Raw genomic sequence first — 18,818 nt, forward strand, 5'->3', positions numbered from 1 at the left:
TGGTGTGACCGAACTGACTAGACCTGCAGAAAGACCGTCCCGCGCCAGGCGAGGTGCGACCGTTGCTGTGAGGGCAACTGAGAAGGAGAGCTGGGTGCTAGCTGCCACTGAGGTTTTGGCTTCCGCGCGTCTCGGCTGTCCGGTCTGCATTCGTGCTCCTTGTCCTGGACCCTATTTGAGGCGGTGAGAAGTCAGTTGGACGGTGTTGTTGAGGAAACACGGGGAATGTCAATTCGAACGGTGCGGTATTACTCCGTTAATTGTATCTTGATGTGAAGAGCTTTGTCAACGCTGACTTCCCTACCCGTCGCCACTACGCGAACAACCGACACCGAGGTAGAAGAATGAATCGGTTGGTACCGTCTGCTGCCTGAACCCGCCACTCGATCAGTGCGAAGAGGAACATCACAATTCGGACGAGAAGACAAGATAAATACACATTTGAGTCATGGCATCGTAGAAGACATTTTTCTACATTAGTCGCGAAGAAAATAAACAAGCTGCACGCTGAAAGTTGTGCAACGAAACTATACACAATGCAGTCGGCGTTTATTATCGAACTTTATTCGCCGTCTGAAGACGAAACACGAGAATGAGTATGCGAAGGGTGGAAAAGGGCAGGCGAACCAGCCAAAAATTCAATTGAATATGATAAGAAATATCGAGATTCGTAAAGCAAGCGTGAACTTATGCGTTTTAAAACAGGTTTCGTGACATGGTCTATACGGTCCCTCGTGCTGCGCCGCAGAGGTTTCATTTTGTCAGAGGATGTGTTCTGCCGCTGTGCATGGAGTCGCTTCCAGCAGTGTACTAGCCGTGTTGCTGTATTTGAAGAATACAGTAATATAGCTTATTCCTGTGCCACGCACGAACTGGATATTTTTATGGTCTTATCAAACAAACACGCTGGCCGCGTATGTCTTAAAAGTCAAATGCAAAAAAAGTTAAAAAAAGAAAAGGAAATGAGTGGTTTTAAGTTTTGTTGTTTGTTGCGAGCGACGTGGTCGCAAGACCGATGTCTTAAACAAGCATTGACATATCAAGGGGCTTTCTCGATGTTTGCAGTACATTGTAAATAAACACTTTCTTCCACCAGCGGTCCGCTTAGTAAAAATCAGTGCTTTTTTGAGGAATCTAGCTTTTTTTTTCTTTTTTTGCAATTGTTTCTGCATTTTATAATGTCAGCTTTATGGTGCTTATGCCGGCAACAAAATGTAGCTGTCAAGTGCCAATTTTTACGTTTAGGAATTAAAGGAATGGAATGGAACGATTCAGCCATTCCAGGAGTGGGAATGGGCTCAGTGTCTCCATTCCTAGGAATTGAAAGGAATTGAATTATCGAAAACTCTAATTCCCCGGAATGGAATTGGAATGGAATGGGGGTGCCCATTCCGCAACACTGCCTTACATAGCCTTATTTGAAGCCAAGACATTGTGAGATTGTAATATGCATACTTATCTAAGTGGTGCGTAAAATACATAGTTCAAGTACCACCATACATCTAAACACTTCTGCTAAAAATAATACATATGCGTATATCTTGAAACATTAATAACATGCTTTTTAATACACCGCTAACTTCTGGTCTGCGGGCAACAGGTTTCTCAACATCTTATTTTTCTCGTAATAATGTCTTTCATTTTGTGGTCACGCTGCGATGCGCCAACTTGGCAGTCAATAATAATACTCTAACTTCTACTTCTATCAAAACAAATCAGCAATTACATATTTGAAACCACCAAGCCATATATCAAGGTGACTTAAGCCTTCCGAATCGTAAACAATCTAAAAAAGGTTGGTCATGCAAATAAATTAGTCAGATAGAAGATAAACTAAAAATAAAACAAGCTTCTTGCAAATGTTCACCAACAATAAAAAAATAACACAAATAAAATTATCTTACCTCAAACACATTTCCGAGTTGCCGAGAAAAAATAAACTAAGGGCAGACATGATCTAGTGAATGCTAATCACAATGACTAACACACCAAGATGGAAGTCAACCTGATACCTTTTTGCGTGAGCGCCTTCTGCGTCAGAGTGCATTCAATTGATTATCCAGGATATGCCAGGAGCATTATGTCCACAATACCAAAAGCATAGCTCAGTTCTACTTAAGACAGGTCAGTCACTACCAGGGTGTAAGATAGACAGGTGGGGAAATGAGAGCCAAATGAGCGATCGGATTGTGTCCCCCTCGGTTTTCTCTTCTTCTGTGGCGCCATCTATGTTGAGCACCGCAAACTCTCACTCCGGGTGGGCGACCGGTGGCGGCCGGCTAAACTGACGGAGATGATTTCTCGTGGATTTTCAATGGAGGACTGTCGTGCTCTCGGTTTATTTTGCGTACTCTCCCATAGAGTTCCATGCAAATCTGATTCCAATTTTTTTCCTCTCGCTGAGCGCCATCTGTCGCAAATCGGGGGTACCCACAAGCAGACGAGTACACAATCCGGTCACGGCGCTGCGGTAGGCTTCTATGGGCCATTTCCCCACCTGTCTTACACCCTGGTCACTACGTTCTCAATAGATGGGGGGCGTATGCAGTCAAACAGGCCAGCACCGCATTTGGAAGTTAACAACGAGGAAGGGGGCGGAAGAAGCAGAAGACTGCCTATTGTTCAGCTTCTTTGCCGGTAGAGGCGCTGACTATCGCCCGACTGCTGCGCACCCTAGACGTCTGCTTTGGGGCTATACTCACAAGGATCGCAGCCAGGGATGGGCAAAATACAGGCAAATATGTATCAAAATACAATTACAAAATACTTCGTCAAAAAGGTATTTAATTACAAATCTAATTACATTTCGAAAAAAAGCATTTAAATACAAGATACAAATACAACCAAATGTATTTGGTCTCCTCTAAATACTTTTCCAAATACATTCCTCAAAATTTGCGTCAGCGACTTAGGGCACCTGCAACGGGTTTCTGGGTATCTCATTTTAATTTTGCCTCGCACACTCGAGAGTTAGTGTGCCATGGCTCTAGTAACGTAATAGAAATATAATCACAAAAAAAAATGTAATCAACTTGGACGTAATAGGTGAAAAAAGTACAGAGCTTCAAGCAGCTTTTTTTTCGATTACATATTGGTATAGACCAGCAAAGAACCGAGACGACCAAGACGCGCAGCACTAGCTAGAGAATATTTTATTGTTGCAACTCGCACCTGTTACGAAAATCTGGACAACCCGCACATTTAGAATGTTCCGGGCAAAAATATGGATGGAAATCAGGCTGGAAAGCATCACAAGTTGTCACAGGCACTTATTTAGCCAGTCTGCCTGTGAACGTCGATTTCGTCACTATTCTTGCCCTGGACTAGCACCGTTAATCACAAAGTCACTAAACGCTTGTGCTTGATTGAGAGACACTGCATTCGGTACAGAACATAGTTTTCTTCCTGCTCTTGACAGTGACAATAAATTTGAGGGATGTACTTTCGCCCACAAAATTGTATTTAATTACATTGTATTTGAAATACCCACATTTTAGTATTTAAATACAGACGTCAAATGCATTATCCAATTTGTAATTAAATACAAATGCAAAATACACAAAGTATTTAAAATTCAAATACTTATATTTGAAATACTGCCCATCCCTGATCGCAGCATTGACATAGCCACAGGGATTACTTACGGTGATGCTATTCAAATTCCGCTTATAAGTAGGACATGAGCACGGAGTGAGCACTCAATTTGAGTTTGCATCAATCAATGCGCCAAAGAGTATATGGGTAGTGGCTCGTGTCCAGTTGCTGCAATGACAAGAATAGCCGAACCCTAAAAACGTTGAAAATGCAGCACATGCCCTGTGCTTCGCTCTAATTTTTCTCAATATTTTTTGGGGGACTGCCATTGTGTGGGAAGGACTTATGCATGTTTTTATAGGAAATCAATATCAAGGATTAATTTCCATCAGTATTTACTGAGGGTACACAAGTTGTTGCACTGTCCTTCAACTGCTCTCATCTGGAACAAACTGGTCCCAACTGGAAATCAAAAGGGACCAATAGGGTTCAACTAGTTACTACTGGAAATCAATGGGGACCAGTAGGGATTCACTTGGTTCCAACTGGGAATCAATGGAGACTAGCTGAGAGGTCAGCTGGGACCAATCGCGAGTCAACTGGGCTGACCATTCTCAGAGGTGAATCAAAGGAACAAGAGGTCACCTGGGAGGAGTGACATGAGGTCAGCTGTAGCATCAAGTGGTGCATACATGCTACCATAACCTGCATTAAGACGATTATGGTTACTAAAACGTTTAGGGTACGACCGTAGCCTAAGTCTTTTACTGATCAACCAAGCGAATGCTACGACTTTTCAAAACTGCGGCATCGCGCTTGTGCCATTTACTGTCATTTCGACGCGCCAGCAAAACTACACCTACGAAAGGCAAACTCCCTTTCGTAGCTCTTGCCGTGACCAGACTTCAAGACGAAGCAGATACACTAATCGGCGGACGCACGCGGACACAAAGGATGCGGAGAAACTTTACGGTCTAATTCGCTGCTGTCAGCGCACGTCACTGCGCTGACTATGCTCTGTAATGAATGGAAGTGATGGTTTGTCAGCCACAGTCGTCACAGATAATTTCTGGTCTTGAGATTGGAATTTGGACGGGGACGCACGATTATGTCACTCAATGTCAAGCCAGAAACGAATTAAAATCGCGTCTCTCGTCGTAAAGGCCGATGTACCGCCCCAAATTTGCATAATTGGCCGCATTCTTTCGCGAGGTCGTTGCAGTACCGTCGCCGTTTTGACGCTCCGTTGCTAAAGCCCCGGAAACTGTAGTTGGTTTGCTTCGTTGTTTCGATCTAAACCGTGCTGGGTGTAAGTTACATGACCTAGAGAGAGAGAAAAAAATAAAAGCAAAACAAGAATGTTTGACAGCGACTTCCAACTACAAATAAACGGTAGGCCTATCGCTAGACCCGCAGGTGCGATCAATACAAGCAACAAAAGTGGCTGATCGGAGACAATCGGCGACGGAAGGCGAACGGCGAGAAGCAACGTCGAAAGACGACAGCGGCGTTTTCCGTAAAAAAAAGAAGGCTCGCGACCCGTAATGTTGTTGCTCACCTTTACACGCACGCATGTAAATCCGTAGCACTGCCCGTATCTCCATCCTTCTTCAGTTCGTGTCTGGAGCACGGACCAGGGTCGGAAGCACAAAAATCGTTGCTCTTTTTGTATCGGGCGTTTCGGAGCATCGGCTACATTACTTCCCAGGAGGTTCACAAGCGTTTAAAAGGATGGAATAACGCAGCAACAAGCTGAAACCGTGGAACCATTGCGAGGAGCCCACTCACACGGCTCACACACCACACCATGACCGCACGCCGCACGCACACACGCACGCACACACGGCAACACTCCTTCTCTCCCAAAAGCAACGGTTACTGCTTATTACTGTGCGTAGAATTTCTGCCTCTCTGGGAAAGACGGCGTGACTGCCGGTGGTTTCGATCACATGTTGGAGGCAGATGTCACAATCGCACATTTCTTTTTTTGCCACCGAGTGAATGAAGATTTTACGACACTTTCTCTATCAAAGCGGATGTGATGCATCGATGCCGAGGGTAGCCCTCGGATTTCCGGCCTTATCCAATATGGCGCACCGAGGTGCTGGGCGACTGTTGTTTCCGCACTGGATGTCACCGAAATATGGGCTGTAGAATATCTACTGAAGGTATTTCGCTCGGACTTATGTAGTACGCGACGCGAGGAAGAAGTAAGTGCGAAAGTCCAAATGGATCTGTGCTGAAATCAGTTCCATTGTGACGGTGAGTGTCGTGTTGTGAACGCTGTGATTTTTAATCAGGTGGTTGGTTACATACCACGCAGGTGTTTCGCCTCCTCCACAATCTGGCTCGCGGTTCCTCGCTTCCGCCTGTATTTGACGGATTGCTCTAATTCAACACGCAATGACGACGTAATACACGGGCTCTTTGAACGGCTGCGACAGCGGCTACAGGGTGAAAGTGGTGTAAGGTTTCAGCCTTCCCCAGCCCGTAGCGCAGATCGCCAAAGATAAACCTCCGGCCGAACGGTCGGTTGCTGTTAGCCTGAGATCGCCACCTTCGAGGAAACTACTAATGAAAAACATGAATAGAATCCTCCGAAAGCACGGTGTTGGGCGGAGGATCGTCGGAGTCGGCGCCGCAGCCCGGCCGCAGTTGTGAAGCCGTGCGATGTGCGGCTGAAGGGCACCGTTTGGTCGTCTTTGCCCTGCGAAGAAGGGCTCGACGTCGCAATGAGCTGGCTTAGGGCGAGCCTGCGGCGCAGCAGACTGCCGATCCTGCGTAATGTGGAGCCAGAGACCGTACTCGAAGCCTTCAGGATGCATTGGCTTCGGGCACTGCAAGTCATCGACAAGTCCAAGTGAGTCGATGTAATGCTCGCTGTCAAATGCCACAGGTTCAATTTCTTTGGTGTAGACGCTCGCTTTGAGTTCCAGAATTTGGCGAGGTGTAGCTTTACCTATTGTTCGTACTGTTGTGCCGCTTTTCAGTTGGTTGGCTTCTGTTGTATACAAGGAAAGTGGCGAGAAAAAAAAATAGCAAATGTAACTGATAATTTACGTTTTCTGCTTTACCTTCCCCTTTTTCTTATCTGAGGCTCGATAGGTTTATTGCTTTCATTGAGCTTCTAAAACGATGTGCCTACCTAGCTGCATGTAGTACATAAGGCACATTGACAGGTGTGATAATTTAACTCTTAACTCTCACCTACAATAACTAAATCAGTGGTTTTGTTTAACAATCCGAGGGAGGTTATTTTAGTTTTGTATGCCCAACGGAATTCACAATTAAAGAATGTTATTTTTAAGCTTTTTGTACGGAACTTCTGAGGTTTTGCTCAGCTTATGGCCACATCGTGCTCTGTGCCAATGACTAGCCACACCTCTGGTGATGTAAAGCAGTTGCATTAACTACACCAAAGATACGCACACTTTGTTTGAGCAATGAAACATTTGGTTGCATTTGGTAAGGATGACAATTTGCTGTAAAACTGTTCTATTGACTGCAACGAGAATGCATGCACTAAATTAGAGAAGAAAAAGCAGTGGGCAGTAGCACCCTTCTGAGGATCTGGCTCAAGTTGGAACATGCAAAATGCATGTGCGTGAAAGCCACAAGGCCAACATTTCTCCCGGGTCTTTGTCCGGCGGAATGTGCGGTATGGGCAACAGCACAATATCAGCGAGGCAGGAGTGCGACATATCTAGGTTGTGATAGGCCGACGGCCAACAGTCGGCTGCATATCTTCGAGGGGTCAGGGAATACAAGGATTGGAGAGCAAATGCCTTGCAGGGTAAATAGAGGAAAAGACCCGTAATCTGGCTGCTGGTTGATCAGTCTTCATGGTTGTTGTTGTCGTTTACGGAGGGAACCTGTTCCAGACAAAGCCGTAGGGTTATAAAAAAAATTCAGCGCCGGATGTAATATTTTCTTGCACTTAAAGATATATTATGTGGAGGGATCTTTACATGGGGCTAGCTCCATTCAAACTGCGACACATGTTTTTGGCGCTTGTCACGGTGCTGGTTTATTGCAGTAGGGCTGCAAGTTTTAAGGTGGTTTGTACATTGTTTACATAAAAGGTTTCATACACTAGACCCTCTAATGTGAAAAGGCCAGTTCACGCTTCGCCTATCTGGCTACGTTGCTTTGCGTTACGGAAGCTTACATCTGCTTACATCGAGAATTACTGGGACATCTGTGCTTCGTATGGGGCGTGGCAACCAGTTCAGGGAACAGTCTTTGCTCGCGACATGCTCCTAGTTGAATGGGCCTAGAGTCAGTTCCATCGAGCAAAACCTGTACTATATGCCGGCACCTATCACGAATGGGGCGTGACGAGTTTAAACGGACCCGTAATCACTGACGGATAAAAACGGCAGGGAGGTCATTTAGTTGTCCCGCCTCCAGGGAGAGCTTTTTACTTTCACTACCACTTCGGCGTTGTGGTAGTTTCGAGCGTGCATGCACGGCCAAAGCACGACGACAGGCAACAAGCGTATGCTGGAGGCCGGGCATTAAAACAAGGCACCCTGCCATTCTCATCGTTTCGGCAACCATACAGGTTACAATGAAGCTCTTGAGAAGCCCGTTTATGCAGGAGCATTTGCGTACGCTTTTTTACTTTGCGTTACGAGTCATTGAGATATCGGCACTTCAGGTGTTGCCCACGAAGCTACTCCTTGATAATACAGTGATGGCGCGGATGAGCTAGTGTAAGTTTACCATTCCTCGAAATATCCGAGACTAGGTAAAGAAACTGTGAAAGTAGAAGAAATTTGTACGCCGTGTTTCTTCCCCGTTTCCCAGTTTCTCCGTCTAGCCCTGGGTGTTTTAAGAAAATGGCTACTCTTCGAATTGATCGACACGGTTCGTACGAAGCATGGATGTCTAGTGACTTTCTACGTAAGAACACAAGCCGCATACTCCGTTTCACTTTAAGTTTGACCGCAGCTGACGCCTTGGCCCGATGGAGCCAGTCAAGCAGCGTCACAAGTGCACCGTCGTAGCACTCATCATCTTTGCTCGTTTGTCATCACCGACTGGACCAATCACGCACAGTGAATGCGTCACGTCCTGCACTTTTGTCTGTCTGTTTAGCCGATGTCAGCATACCGACGAGGATAGTGAGCTCCGTGGCAATGCACTTTTGGCGCTGCTTGACTGTCTCCATCGGGTTAAAGTGTCGACTGCGATATGCGACTACTAGTGCTTCAGTTTTATAATAAGTGCTGCGCTCATATTATGCTTATTTCATGTGCTAGAAAGACACAAAAGTGTGTTGACGGTTGTAGTGTCTACAGCGCTAAAAATATATATTATTGAGACATAATTTGTTTGTAAAAGTCTCCTTTTGTCAACATATTTCTTTTTACCGTTGAGTTGTTTATTATTTACTATTCACTCGTCCTGTTTTCAACACTAATAGAATATTTATCTTAAACTATTGCTTAAGTATGTTCCATTTTGTACGTCTTGCATATCTGTTATTTTTCGATTGTAGGCACTGTTATCATTTGGTTTTTGGTTACAATTCCTGAACTGGGACGGGCGGAGAGGACTGGTCATTCAGAAATGCAGGTTTCCTCTTCCGCCCTGCCGGCCTGGGCTTGCCGGACCAAATAAATACAAATATAATGCGAAGTAAGCAAACGGTACTGTGCAAGCGGGCCTCGAGATAAAACAAAAAAGACGCCAAACGTATTTGCGTCGGCCCGATGTTGCCCGCAGTAGTTCGGCCCTGAAGCCGACGTCGGACGACATCACGGGTGTGCTGAACCACCTGGATCAGATGGTGAACTTCCTGGTGGAGGAGGCGAGGGATGGGCCCAATCCACCGCAGGGGGGCATGTGCCCCTCCTCTGCCGGACCCATCCTGGACTACATGCTCATGGAGGGAGTCCTAGACAGGCTCTTCCAGTGGTCCCTCTACACGGGCGAGTTCCTCAACAACCTCAAGCTGGAGCAGCTCAGGATCTACGAGGTGAGGGTCGGAAGAGGCGGGGCCCAAGTTGCACCAGCCATACACAAGCCCATCTTTATTTTTTTGAAATTTTAGTGGGATTTTTTAGAGTATGATTCTGATGTGCAAGTTAACAAAACCAAAAAATAAATGACTGGCAGCGGGGCCACGGCTTCTTGATTATCAGTCAGGCGACCTGCCAACTGAGCTGCACTCCCTTTCCTTTTATTCATTTACCCTTGAGGCATGTAGCATTTGAGGGGGAGGGTAGGAAAACAGGGGTTGGCATATAAGCTCACTCGAAAAAATCAAACAACAAAAAAAAGAATAAGAGAAAATGGGTGAACAAACCCTTTCCTGAAAAGATTACAATTGGCAATCGGCACAATAAAGGCTGGGAGATGAGTAGTCCAAAGGTTTATAAAACGCATTGGACTTGGTAATGTTTAAGAGTTGAGCTCCTTGGTACATACTTGTAGAAAAGTTCAGCTTGAACTATAGAACAATTGGTATGAGGGATGCCAACTTGATGATTGATTTCTGTTCAGAAGTTTCACTGGAGTTTGTATCTGCAATGCAACGGGGTGAAACCATCCACAGGGTCGGCATATATGGCGCGTGCGTGATGGATTTGGCAGCTCACGCGGTTGACACGTGGAGAAACGGGGTTTGAATTCTGATATGCCTGGTTGTTCCTTTTCTCTATCTTTAATCTTATGGAAGGCTCCAGCCCATTCTCGGCTGTCATAGTGTGTTCTGGTCCAGAAGATTCATCCACCACGTGTATAAAAGCAGCGGCAACGCACTTCTTCGGCAACGCCCTTCCTTTGCCTGCGCAGAATGCGCGGTGTATTTTTGGTTTTAGTTGAAGGCACAAGTTCTCCTCATTAAACATTTATTTTTAGTTCCGAGTTCATCTGCTGTTTTTGTCTGTGACAATACAACCGATTTGACTTTTGGGGCTTCCCTCTCCTTGTTTTCTTTTCAGGTGCTCGTCAGCCATTCGAATCACGAGCTGCTGCTGCAGCAGCCATTCCTTCGCCCCCTCCTTCACCTCCTCGCCTCCTGTGCCGACTGTGCTCCGCTGGAAGTGGAAAAGCGGCTCGTCGTGCTGTTGAACACGCTGTGCGTCTGCCTCTCCCAGCATCCGCAACTACTCGAGGTCTTCTTCAGCGCCAGCTCGGACCAGGGCCCCGCCAGGTGAGTTTCCCCGAACCCCGGGCTCCCGCTCTACGCTCTTCCGAGTTATAGACAATGCCACTAAAGCAGGGAACACATGGTCGATGAAAACGGACGCTGTGCGGCAGCGCGGCCCAGTATCCATAGCAATTGGTGCTGGCGTCCCTACGTCGCTTCCGCACGGCGGTACGTTGCTCGGATCTGGTCGATACAGATAAAGCCGCGCAGCGCACCTTTGGTACGTCTAGCGGCGAGCAGCGAGCGCCACACAGCGCCCACTTTCACTGCTCGTGTGTTCCATGCTTAAAGGGCCACTGAAAAGAAATGTTTTTTTTGTTTTTTTTTAAAGAAGTTGGTTGAGGCAGATGTGCCAAAAAATTAATTTGACACGCAAACAATTTTTTTAGAGCAATATTGACAGCGCGAGACGTGATTTAGTTGTTTTCCCTCGGCATTTCGGGCGCGTGGAGGACAGGTGGATCGGCTTGGCCATCACGTTGAGGTGGAGAGAGAGTGTATGACCATCTCGTTGAGGTGGAAAAAGTGTATGAGCATTCCGTGACATTATGGATTTTGCGCAGAGTTCAGACCCAACTAAAATAAATCTCGCACCGTCAATACTGCTCTACAAGTTTTTTCCGTAAAATTGGTTTTTTGACGTGCGTGTCCCAACCAAACTGCTCAAAATCTTTTTTTTTCTTTTTTTTAAGGGCTGTTTGGGTGCTGCCATTTTGTTTGACTGCAGCGCTGTCTACATACGTTCGGGCGTTTCAACGAAATCGTCGGGGTAAAAGAGGAAAAGGGCACACATTCGATCCCGATGGCAGACGACAAATCGGCCGTCCTCCGCGGGCATTTCAACCAATTCGGTGGGGCAGGAGAGGGAAAGGGCACAGGCCATTATCATTGTGAGGGCAGTTTTGACGCGCTGTACCGCAGAAACCAGCCAAACATGGAGACTTATTTCCATCTCTCCTCCAACCCTAATAGAATGGTCTACAGCCACCCTCTGACAGGTTGAGAATGACACGGTGTCTTTTTCGAACGCCCAGCCTCCAGCACGCACTTGCTCTCTTCCGCCATGCTTTGGTTGTGCGTGCACGCTCGGGAGACGCTGAAGCATTCTCGAAAGTGGGACAACTGAAGAACGTCCCTGACGTTCTTATCGGTGACTATGGCGTTCTGAACACGAGGCCGGCGTTCAACTCTTGCAGGAACGCCCATGCTGACAGTCTTCGTACCGGGTACTGGTTGATTGCAGGGTACTTATTTATTTAAACTTGTAAGCTGTTCAGGGGCAGTTATTTTTAATGAGGAATACATTGTGAGTGTCTAGAATTGTCATCTGCTTTCTTCAAAATCTGCCGTGCTTTCCAAATGCAACGATTTTATGGATGTGATAATGGCGGTTGCCTGTGAGCAGGAGGCCAGTCACGTGGCACTTTTAATTAGAGGCAGTCTTGTTAAACTATGTTCGTTGCCTCTTTGATGCAACCTCACAGAACCAACATCGCGCCATCTATACGATTAAACTGTCTCCGTGCCCACTTGGAATATTTTTGTGCAAGCCCGAGCATCGAGCCTAACGACTAGTATGTAAACTGTGGTGTGAGACTATTCTATTTTTATTGTAGAGTTCAGTTTTGGGGCAGGTAACTCGGTGAAAACTTGAGGCGCAAGTGAATAAAGTGATAAGACAGTAGTAATGACGTGATTGGCGTCTAAGGTCACAGTACAAGTCCTAGTACATATTGTCACAAATCAAAATTGATGAGGCGACAAAAACTGAAGCAAACTAGACATTTAATGGGGCAAGCTTGGGCCCAAAACAAAATAGAGAAATGCTCGCGTCAGAGGGGTCGATGGCGGTGTGACAGCAGGATCAAGCGCTGGGCAAGACTTACTCCGGCTCGCCATGCGGAGTCCTTTATGTACCCACGTGGGTTTTTGGAACATTCGGTGTAGCAAGTTTGACGCGTAGAACATTCATACCTCGATCAGACAACAAGGTTCTTGAACTTACGAGAACGCTATATTGAAAAAATAAACAAAAGACGCACCGCTCCCAGGAATCAAACCCGGGGCTTCCGCACAAAAGCCAAGCACGGTAATCACTCGGCCACCCACGCGCTTGCTCAGCAATGTGCGTGGCAGTATACGACTGCAGTGATATTTACCGACCCAAAAATGTATTCTCTGTATGGCAATTTTGTCAGGTATGATCAAAGTACTGCCTTGTATGTTTTTCTGTCGACATACTACCTTAGCTACCTGTCTGCAGCAAACATCAAAGGAAACGTGCGCAATAAAATAATGCGAATGTGGTTGCATTTTTATCTCAGCAAAGCTCGCCAAGTTGTGAACATTACCCTCGAAAAATATCAACTCCGAGAAAAAACACCCGTGATTGGCCATTGACGCGTAGATCACCCAGAGTGTCTTGGCACGCCTGGAGATTTGGTTGTCAGATCCAGGTCCTGGAATGCCAGATTTGGTTGTCACATGTAGTCCTGCAATGCCAGGCAGTTTCAGCAGGTGCCTTTGATTTCTCTCTCCGACATTGCAGTTCGACAGTGAGGTTCCACTTTTGCACGGCCGCAGACTGTTTCGAGAACTTGCCTTCTCCAATGGGAGGGGGAACTCCTTCAGGGGGGTAAGGTTACACGCGTTGACGCACTGTGGCCTCGTTGCTGGCGTCCTACGTCGCTTCTCGTGAACGTCATGCTCAGGCTGGGCTGCTGGGTGAAGCTGCTGACATGCCGAGCAAACGCCGGGCAAACATGGAGTACAAACCAGGCCTGAAAATAGCCGTGGACGAGACGGTGGCTGATCGGACAAACACTTTGGCGCTTGCTTGGAGTTGGCTGTGGTCACCGTGATGTCGGGCGCTGGTGGGAAATGACTGTGTTGTCTGCTTTGCAAGCCTTGTGGTTTTTGCGTCTGTCTGAGCGGCTTCCAGTGTGACTATCACGGGTTTGACTGGAGCAGCAGCACAGCCCTATGCTAAAGTGGTTACAAGAAAGGCTGGTTTACATGGCTGAGCCTTTGCATTCTTCATCTCTTTTTTCCTAGGTTGAGAGCGTTTTGTTTGCTTTCTGTCTTTATTTTGACCTAGTATTATATGAAAGCCTTTTTTGCCTAATCATCATCATGGACAGCCATTTATTTTTTATTTATTTCATTCTGCAGACAGAAAGGGTCCAGTCAGGATGGGCAAAAAAAGTTGCATGTACATCGGGCATGACGGTGCAGTAATGCGATTGTAAAGTAATTGTTACTACTTGACGCTGAGAGTAATCTAACTACCGTATTTACTCGCATAATGAACGCACCCCCCACAGCGGGCATAAATATTTTGACTTTTTTTTCCCCTCACATAATGAGTGCACCTCCAATTTTCGGCTCTGCATGTCTCAAATTGCATCCAACTCAGCTGGCCACCAAGCCCACTGAGCCAATTTTCTTTCGCCGCCAAGCGGCCAGGCCAAGTCAAGTCAAGCCAAGCATAGCGATACACACTCTCTTAATGGCTGAAAGTATGTAGTTGCGGAAGTGATCAACGGTGAAACCGAGTCGGGCGCACACCTAACGAGCTGGGTTCGAGGAATTGCCCAGCCCCGGATGCATTGATGTCAAAAAACACGCCACCGTCTGTGGTCTGCTTTCGGACAGTGAAATCGTGAAAGTGATCATTCCCATAGAGTTATTATAATGTATGCTAGAGGTTCAACTTGTGCTAGTGCCTATGCCCCTTCTGGAAGGCAAATTGAAGCAGACAGCAACCAGTCTGCTTTTGCAGTGCTCCTGTGCATTCCTATGGAAAAATGTGCATGTATTTTGTCTCTTTGCCGTAAAATAACATGAAACACTTTTGTTATTTGGGTCGTACCGAATAGTATGTACCTTTATATTAACATTGTAAAAGAGTAATTGCTTTGGTTACAACATTTTTCTTTACCAGTGCATGATGTTAAACTTCGTTACATTTCAGGCCCAAATCTCTGTTCCATAGCAGGCATGTAAAAACGAGCGATGATTGTAAGCAACGTAACAATTGAAAGGAATGTAGTGTGTGTTATAATATTAAAAATAATAATAATCCATTTATTTCCATCACAAGATGGGGGGGGACCAAGGAAAAAAGCTGCCTACAGGCAGCTTGACAAACCCCTGGCCCACCCACAGTGTGCAGTCTGTAGGTGGGCCAGACTGCACAAACAGAAAATATGGACATTCATCAATGGGCATATTTAAGACCTCAGGTCTCGAAAAGTAGTACAAAACAAATCACCATTGTTCGCAATATGGTCATTTAGAGCTTTTGGCAGTGTGTATTTGAGCATTTGGAATCCATTATTTGTTCTGCATATATTCACCTTCCAGTATTCAGTATGATAGGTTATGTGAGAAGGATCATCTCTGGTTAATAAGGACAGGGATGTTAAATTCCTAATGTTTAATCTCGGTTCCGATAAAAACCTGCGGCTCAGCCTATAAGTATAGATATAGAAAATTCTGATATAATAGCAAATCGCTGAAATAAGGGCAAAATATGGGAATTACGGCGAGCACTACAAATGCAGCATACAATTTTCTTTTGGAGTATATGCAATGATTCTAGGTTTGTAGCCATTGCACGCCCCATAAAGATGGCAGTAACTGAGGTGTGAGTAAAATAGGGAGTTATATATAGGAATAGTTTAACCTTGACTGGAAGCATTAAACTATGACGTACTAGTCCAACAGTCTAAGCTAATTTTGACGCAATATTATCTACTTGATGGTTCCAAGTCATATGCTTCGAAAATATCACTCCTAGAGTTTTAAAATATTTTGTAATATCAATAACACATTAATTGTATAACAGCCGTTTTGTGGTTTGTGTTAGTTTACTTTTGGGGCGAAAGAAAACAGCTTTTGTTTCTGTAAAATTAACTTTCAAAATGTTATTGACAGCCCATTCAGACAGCTTTGATAAAGTATTATTTGCCATGTCTATAACATTGTTAGCTTTATGACCCGAAAAAAATAAGTTAGTGTCATCTGCGTATACAGTGATGTCTTGTTAACATGGACGCCTCTGTGCTCCAAACAAATTGTCCATAATATGAGTTGTTCATACTAACAAGACAAAAATACATGTATTTTCCCAGTTTGTCCCCAAAAATGGTGTTTATACAGCGAGGTATCCATATTAACGGGGTCCATATTAACGAGACATGACTGTATAACAAACTTCGGTCAAGGTCTGCCAGCATTCCGGTGATGCTTATAAATTGCGAATATGCCCGTCCTGTCGCTATATAAAAATGACCCCTCCTTGCATCTTTGCGAGCGGTTAAAAACATTCAAAACATAAAGAATAAAGTATGTGGGCTTTGAAAGGTGTGTCTTTTTATTATTTCCTATGCCGAGCAGCTTTTATCAGGCACTTGTTCTTTGGCGTTTTCCTATTTTCAAAGATTTTGAGCATGCAGGTGATGTTTTGAAGTCAGAATAAGCATCTTTGCACATATTCATGAGCAGAAAGAATAAAGCAGGACTTGTTTATTTCATATCGGACTATATTACGTGGCCTTCAATTTGTTTTGATCATCTGCATGCACAGGGAGTTACTGACTGAGTGTTACTGCATAGTTCTTGCCGTCTCTCTTGGTTTTCCACATGTCCTATGTTCGTTTGGCACATATATCCCCCATGCTTGAAAACGCCGACGTCGTGTTTACGCTAACAGTGTCCGAGAGTGCACATAAATACATATACAAAGCCGTTTTAACACCGTTTCTAATGCCATGATTTTGAAATAAAAACGCCATAACTGACTATTTATTTCGTCTGCGTGACTGAGAAATGCTTCAATCTACCTATAGTATGTGCATATTATTTGTGATATTTGCTTTTATAATCGAGAACAGGGAGAAAATGCACTTGGAAGTTACTTTCTGACTGGTTACTGTCTGCCTCAATCTGCAACAGCACACTAGCGCCATTTGAACCTCTAGAATATAGGGTGGTTCAAGTCACCAGGCTCGATCTAAAATGGACCGTAAAAATCGACGCCTGCACGTAGCCATCTAAACTTTTCGTAAAGGTGTATTCTACAGGTCGATTTTTTTCTTGTAAAATTACAGATCGTAGTTCTCTTTTAGTAAAAAATAGGGCCAAGAAACTTGCCAGGGTCTACGGCGGGCAGTGACCCAGACGACCAAGTCCAGTGATGTGATTGCTGCGCCAATTGCGCCAAACTGCGCCAAGGGGCTAACCCTGCTACATCCTGCTACATTTTGCGGAAATATGGGTAATCTGCGCCAAGCCTGCGCCAAAGGACCAATTTTGGTCGTCTTTCAATACCGAAACTAAACTGAGAACCGTAATTGAGCATGCATTATTTAGGTAGCGCAAGCGGCCGCCCAACAAAAAGTACCCTGTATCAATCGCCCATCTGGTTTTGCATAGTTTTTCCCGCCACATCTCGTTACACGCTCTCGTCGTTCATGTGTCTCGTCTCGCGTCTTTTTAAAACAAATTTCAACGGTAGACGCGGGCGTGTGTTGACGCTTCAGTACTTCAGTCGTTGTACAAAGCGCTCCAAGTACCATTTGACCCTGACTCGCGATGTCTTGTTTTGACTTGACTCGCTCAGGTTCTTTTTTTGTGTGTTTAGCTTGTACCTCGCCTGCCGGCCTGGCAAGCACGTGCCGCTGGACCAGGGCCGTAACCAGGGGGGGGGGGGGGGGGGTTAGGGGGTTCTGACCCCCCCCCCCCCCCCCCCCCGAAAATTTTTTCTGGGTACGGCCCTGGTCGGTGCACTTGCAGCCAGCCGATTTTAATCTCCACCTCTGCGCACGCGCAGTGGCGCCGGTCGGCTACCGGGTACCAAACCGGGACCGGTTCTCCCGTTTGCTGTAACTCTCCATTATATGCCACCGATGGGCATGATTCATAGGCGAAAATAAGACTATAGACACTTTCAAAATGGCCGCCGTTGTCCCCGAAACCCCCCCCCCCCCCCCCCCCCCCCCCCCCCCCGAAATTTTTTTCTGGGTACGGCCCTGCGCTGGACTGTTTTTTGTCGTATTTCGCATACAATTTTGGGAACCAGTTGGCGACGGAGCGGAGTGGCATGGTGTCTGTTTCGATCCAACAGTCATCTCCGCTCGCGCGACGAAGCGCGTGCAAATGCAAGCCTGCCGAAGTTGCCCTCATGTGCATGCGGACATGACTGCACGACAGAGGCACCAGCCGGGACGCTTGCAACCCATTGTTTTACGTTTGCTTACTTTTGACGAAAATCCGGCAAGTCGGGAACCAGTAAAACGGTGGCAAGCGGTTTTTCTGAATTGCTCGGCGACGCCCACAGCACTGTTCACTTGTGAGATGTCCCAATGTCTCTTTGGAGACATTGAAAGTGGGAATTCATTACTAGCCAAAGGAAAAGCGAGGCTTGCAGCAGCCCTGTAGAAAGTTTTGAAAAGCAAAAAGAAAAGCACCCGCTAGTTTTAATGCATTTTTGTCTTGTATAAATTTCGTATTGCACTGCAGTAGTTACATGTTTCATCAGTCGGAGACAGCTTCCATTTATTATATTGTATAACTATGTAGTCAACCTAATGCTGTGATATTTACTAATAAGCTGGTAATTTTTAAATAAATTTTAATTTGGCAGTTTGGTTCTTTTTTATCTACAGCGGGTACATATATATGTATAATTTAACTGAAGCATTGCAAAATGTGTCATGTCATTGGCATTTCAGTTGCATGTCGAAAGACTCCTAGGTGGTCGAACTTGACCATAATTTGTTTATTGCGGCGAGCGAAGTGGCCTTCGTTCGTTCAACACTTAAAAAGAATATGTTTATTTTTCAAAGAATATCTGCTCCAAAAGCCACTTTTGCTGCTCCGAAACACTGTTTTGGCTGCTTCATAAGCAACTTTTGCTGCTCCAAAACACTGCTTTGCCTGCTCCAAAGGCCACTTTTGCTGCTCCAAAACGCCGTTTTTGCTGCTCCAAAAGCTGCTCCAAAACGGCTTAGGCCAATCACATCACTGCAAGTCCAGTAGCGGGCTGTGTTTGCTGTTGGTATTGATAGATGGCGTTGGGAGCGGCGTCTGAAGGTGCAGCCGACCAGCGAAAGATAGCAGG

At 45.7% G+C, this 18,818-nt stretch overlaps 2 protein-coding genes across 7 annotated transcripts in view; one reads left to right on the top strand and one right to left on the bottom strand.

Moving 5' to 3' along the window:
* Positions 1 to 5,537, bottom strand: part of LOC8044064 (E3 ubiquitin-protein ligase SH3RF3) — a 40,470-nt gene extending 34,933 nt beyond the window's left edge. The window contains exon 1 of one of the 2 annotated variants that reach the window (XM_029978975.3): positions 5,093 to 5,537. The gene's annotated coding sequence lies outside the window, so the exon portion shown is untranslated. The remainder of the gene's footprint in view (positions 1 to 5,092) is intronic. The other variant, XM_029978976.4, reaches the window with a different exon arrangement.
* A 72-nt stretch (positions 5,538 to 5,609) lies between these two features.
* The window catches only part of LOC8044066 (FHF complex subunit HOOK interacting protein 1B), a 33,731-nt gene continuing 20,522 nt past the window's right edge, over positions 5,610 to 18,818 (top strand). For 2 of the 5 annotated variants that reach the window (XM_029978971.4, XM_040218719.3), the window contains exons 1-4: positions 5,636 to 6,394; positions 9,265 to 9,517; positions 10,485 to 10,696; positions 13,242 to 13,328. In XM_029978971.4, the coding sequence (XP_029834831.2) occupies positions 6,267 to 6,394; positions 9,265 to 9,517; positions 10,485 to 10,696; positions 13,242 to 13,328 (680 nt within the window). In that variant the 5' untranslated portion in view covers positions 5,636 to 6,266. Of the gene's footprint in view, positions 6,395 to 9,264; positions 9,518 to 10,484; positions 10,697 to 13,241; positions 13,329 to 18,818 lie in introns of all 5 variants that reach the window. The other 3 variants (XM_029978972.4, XM_029978974.4, XM_029978973.4) reach the window with 3 other exon arrangements.

Source organism: Ixodes scapularis, unplaced genomic scaffold (assembly GCF_016920785.2).
Source record: "Ixodes scapularis isolate PalLabHiFi unplaced genomic scaffold, ASM1692078v2 PGA_scaffold13__105_contigs__length_92229423, whole genome shotgun sequence".
Classification (NCBI taxonomy): domain Eukaryota; kingdom Metazoa; phylum Arthropoda; class Arachnida; order Ixodida; family Ixodidae; genus Ixodes; species Ixodes scapularis.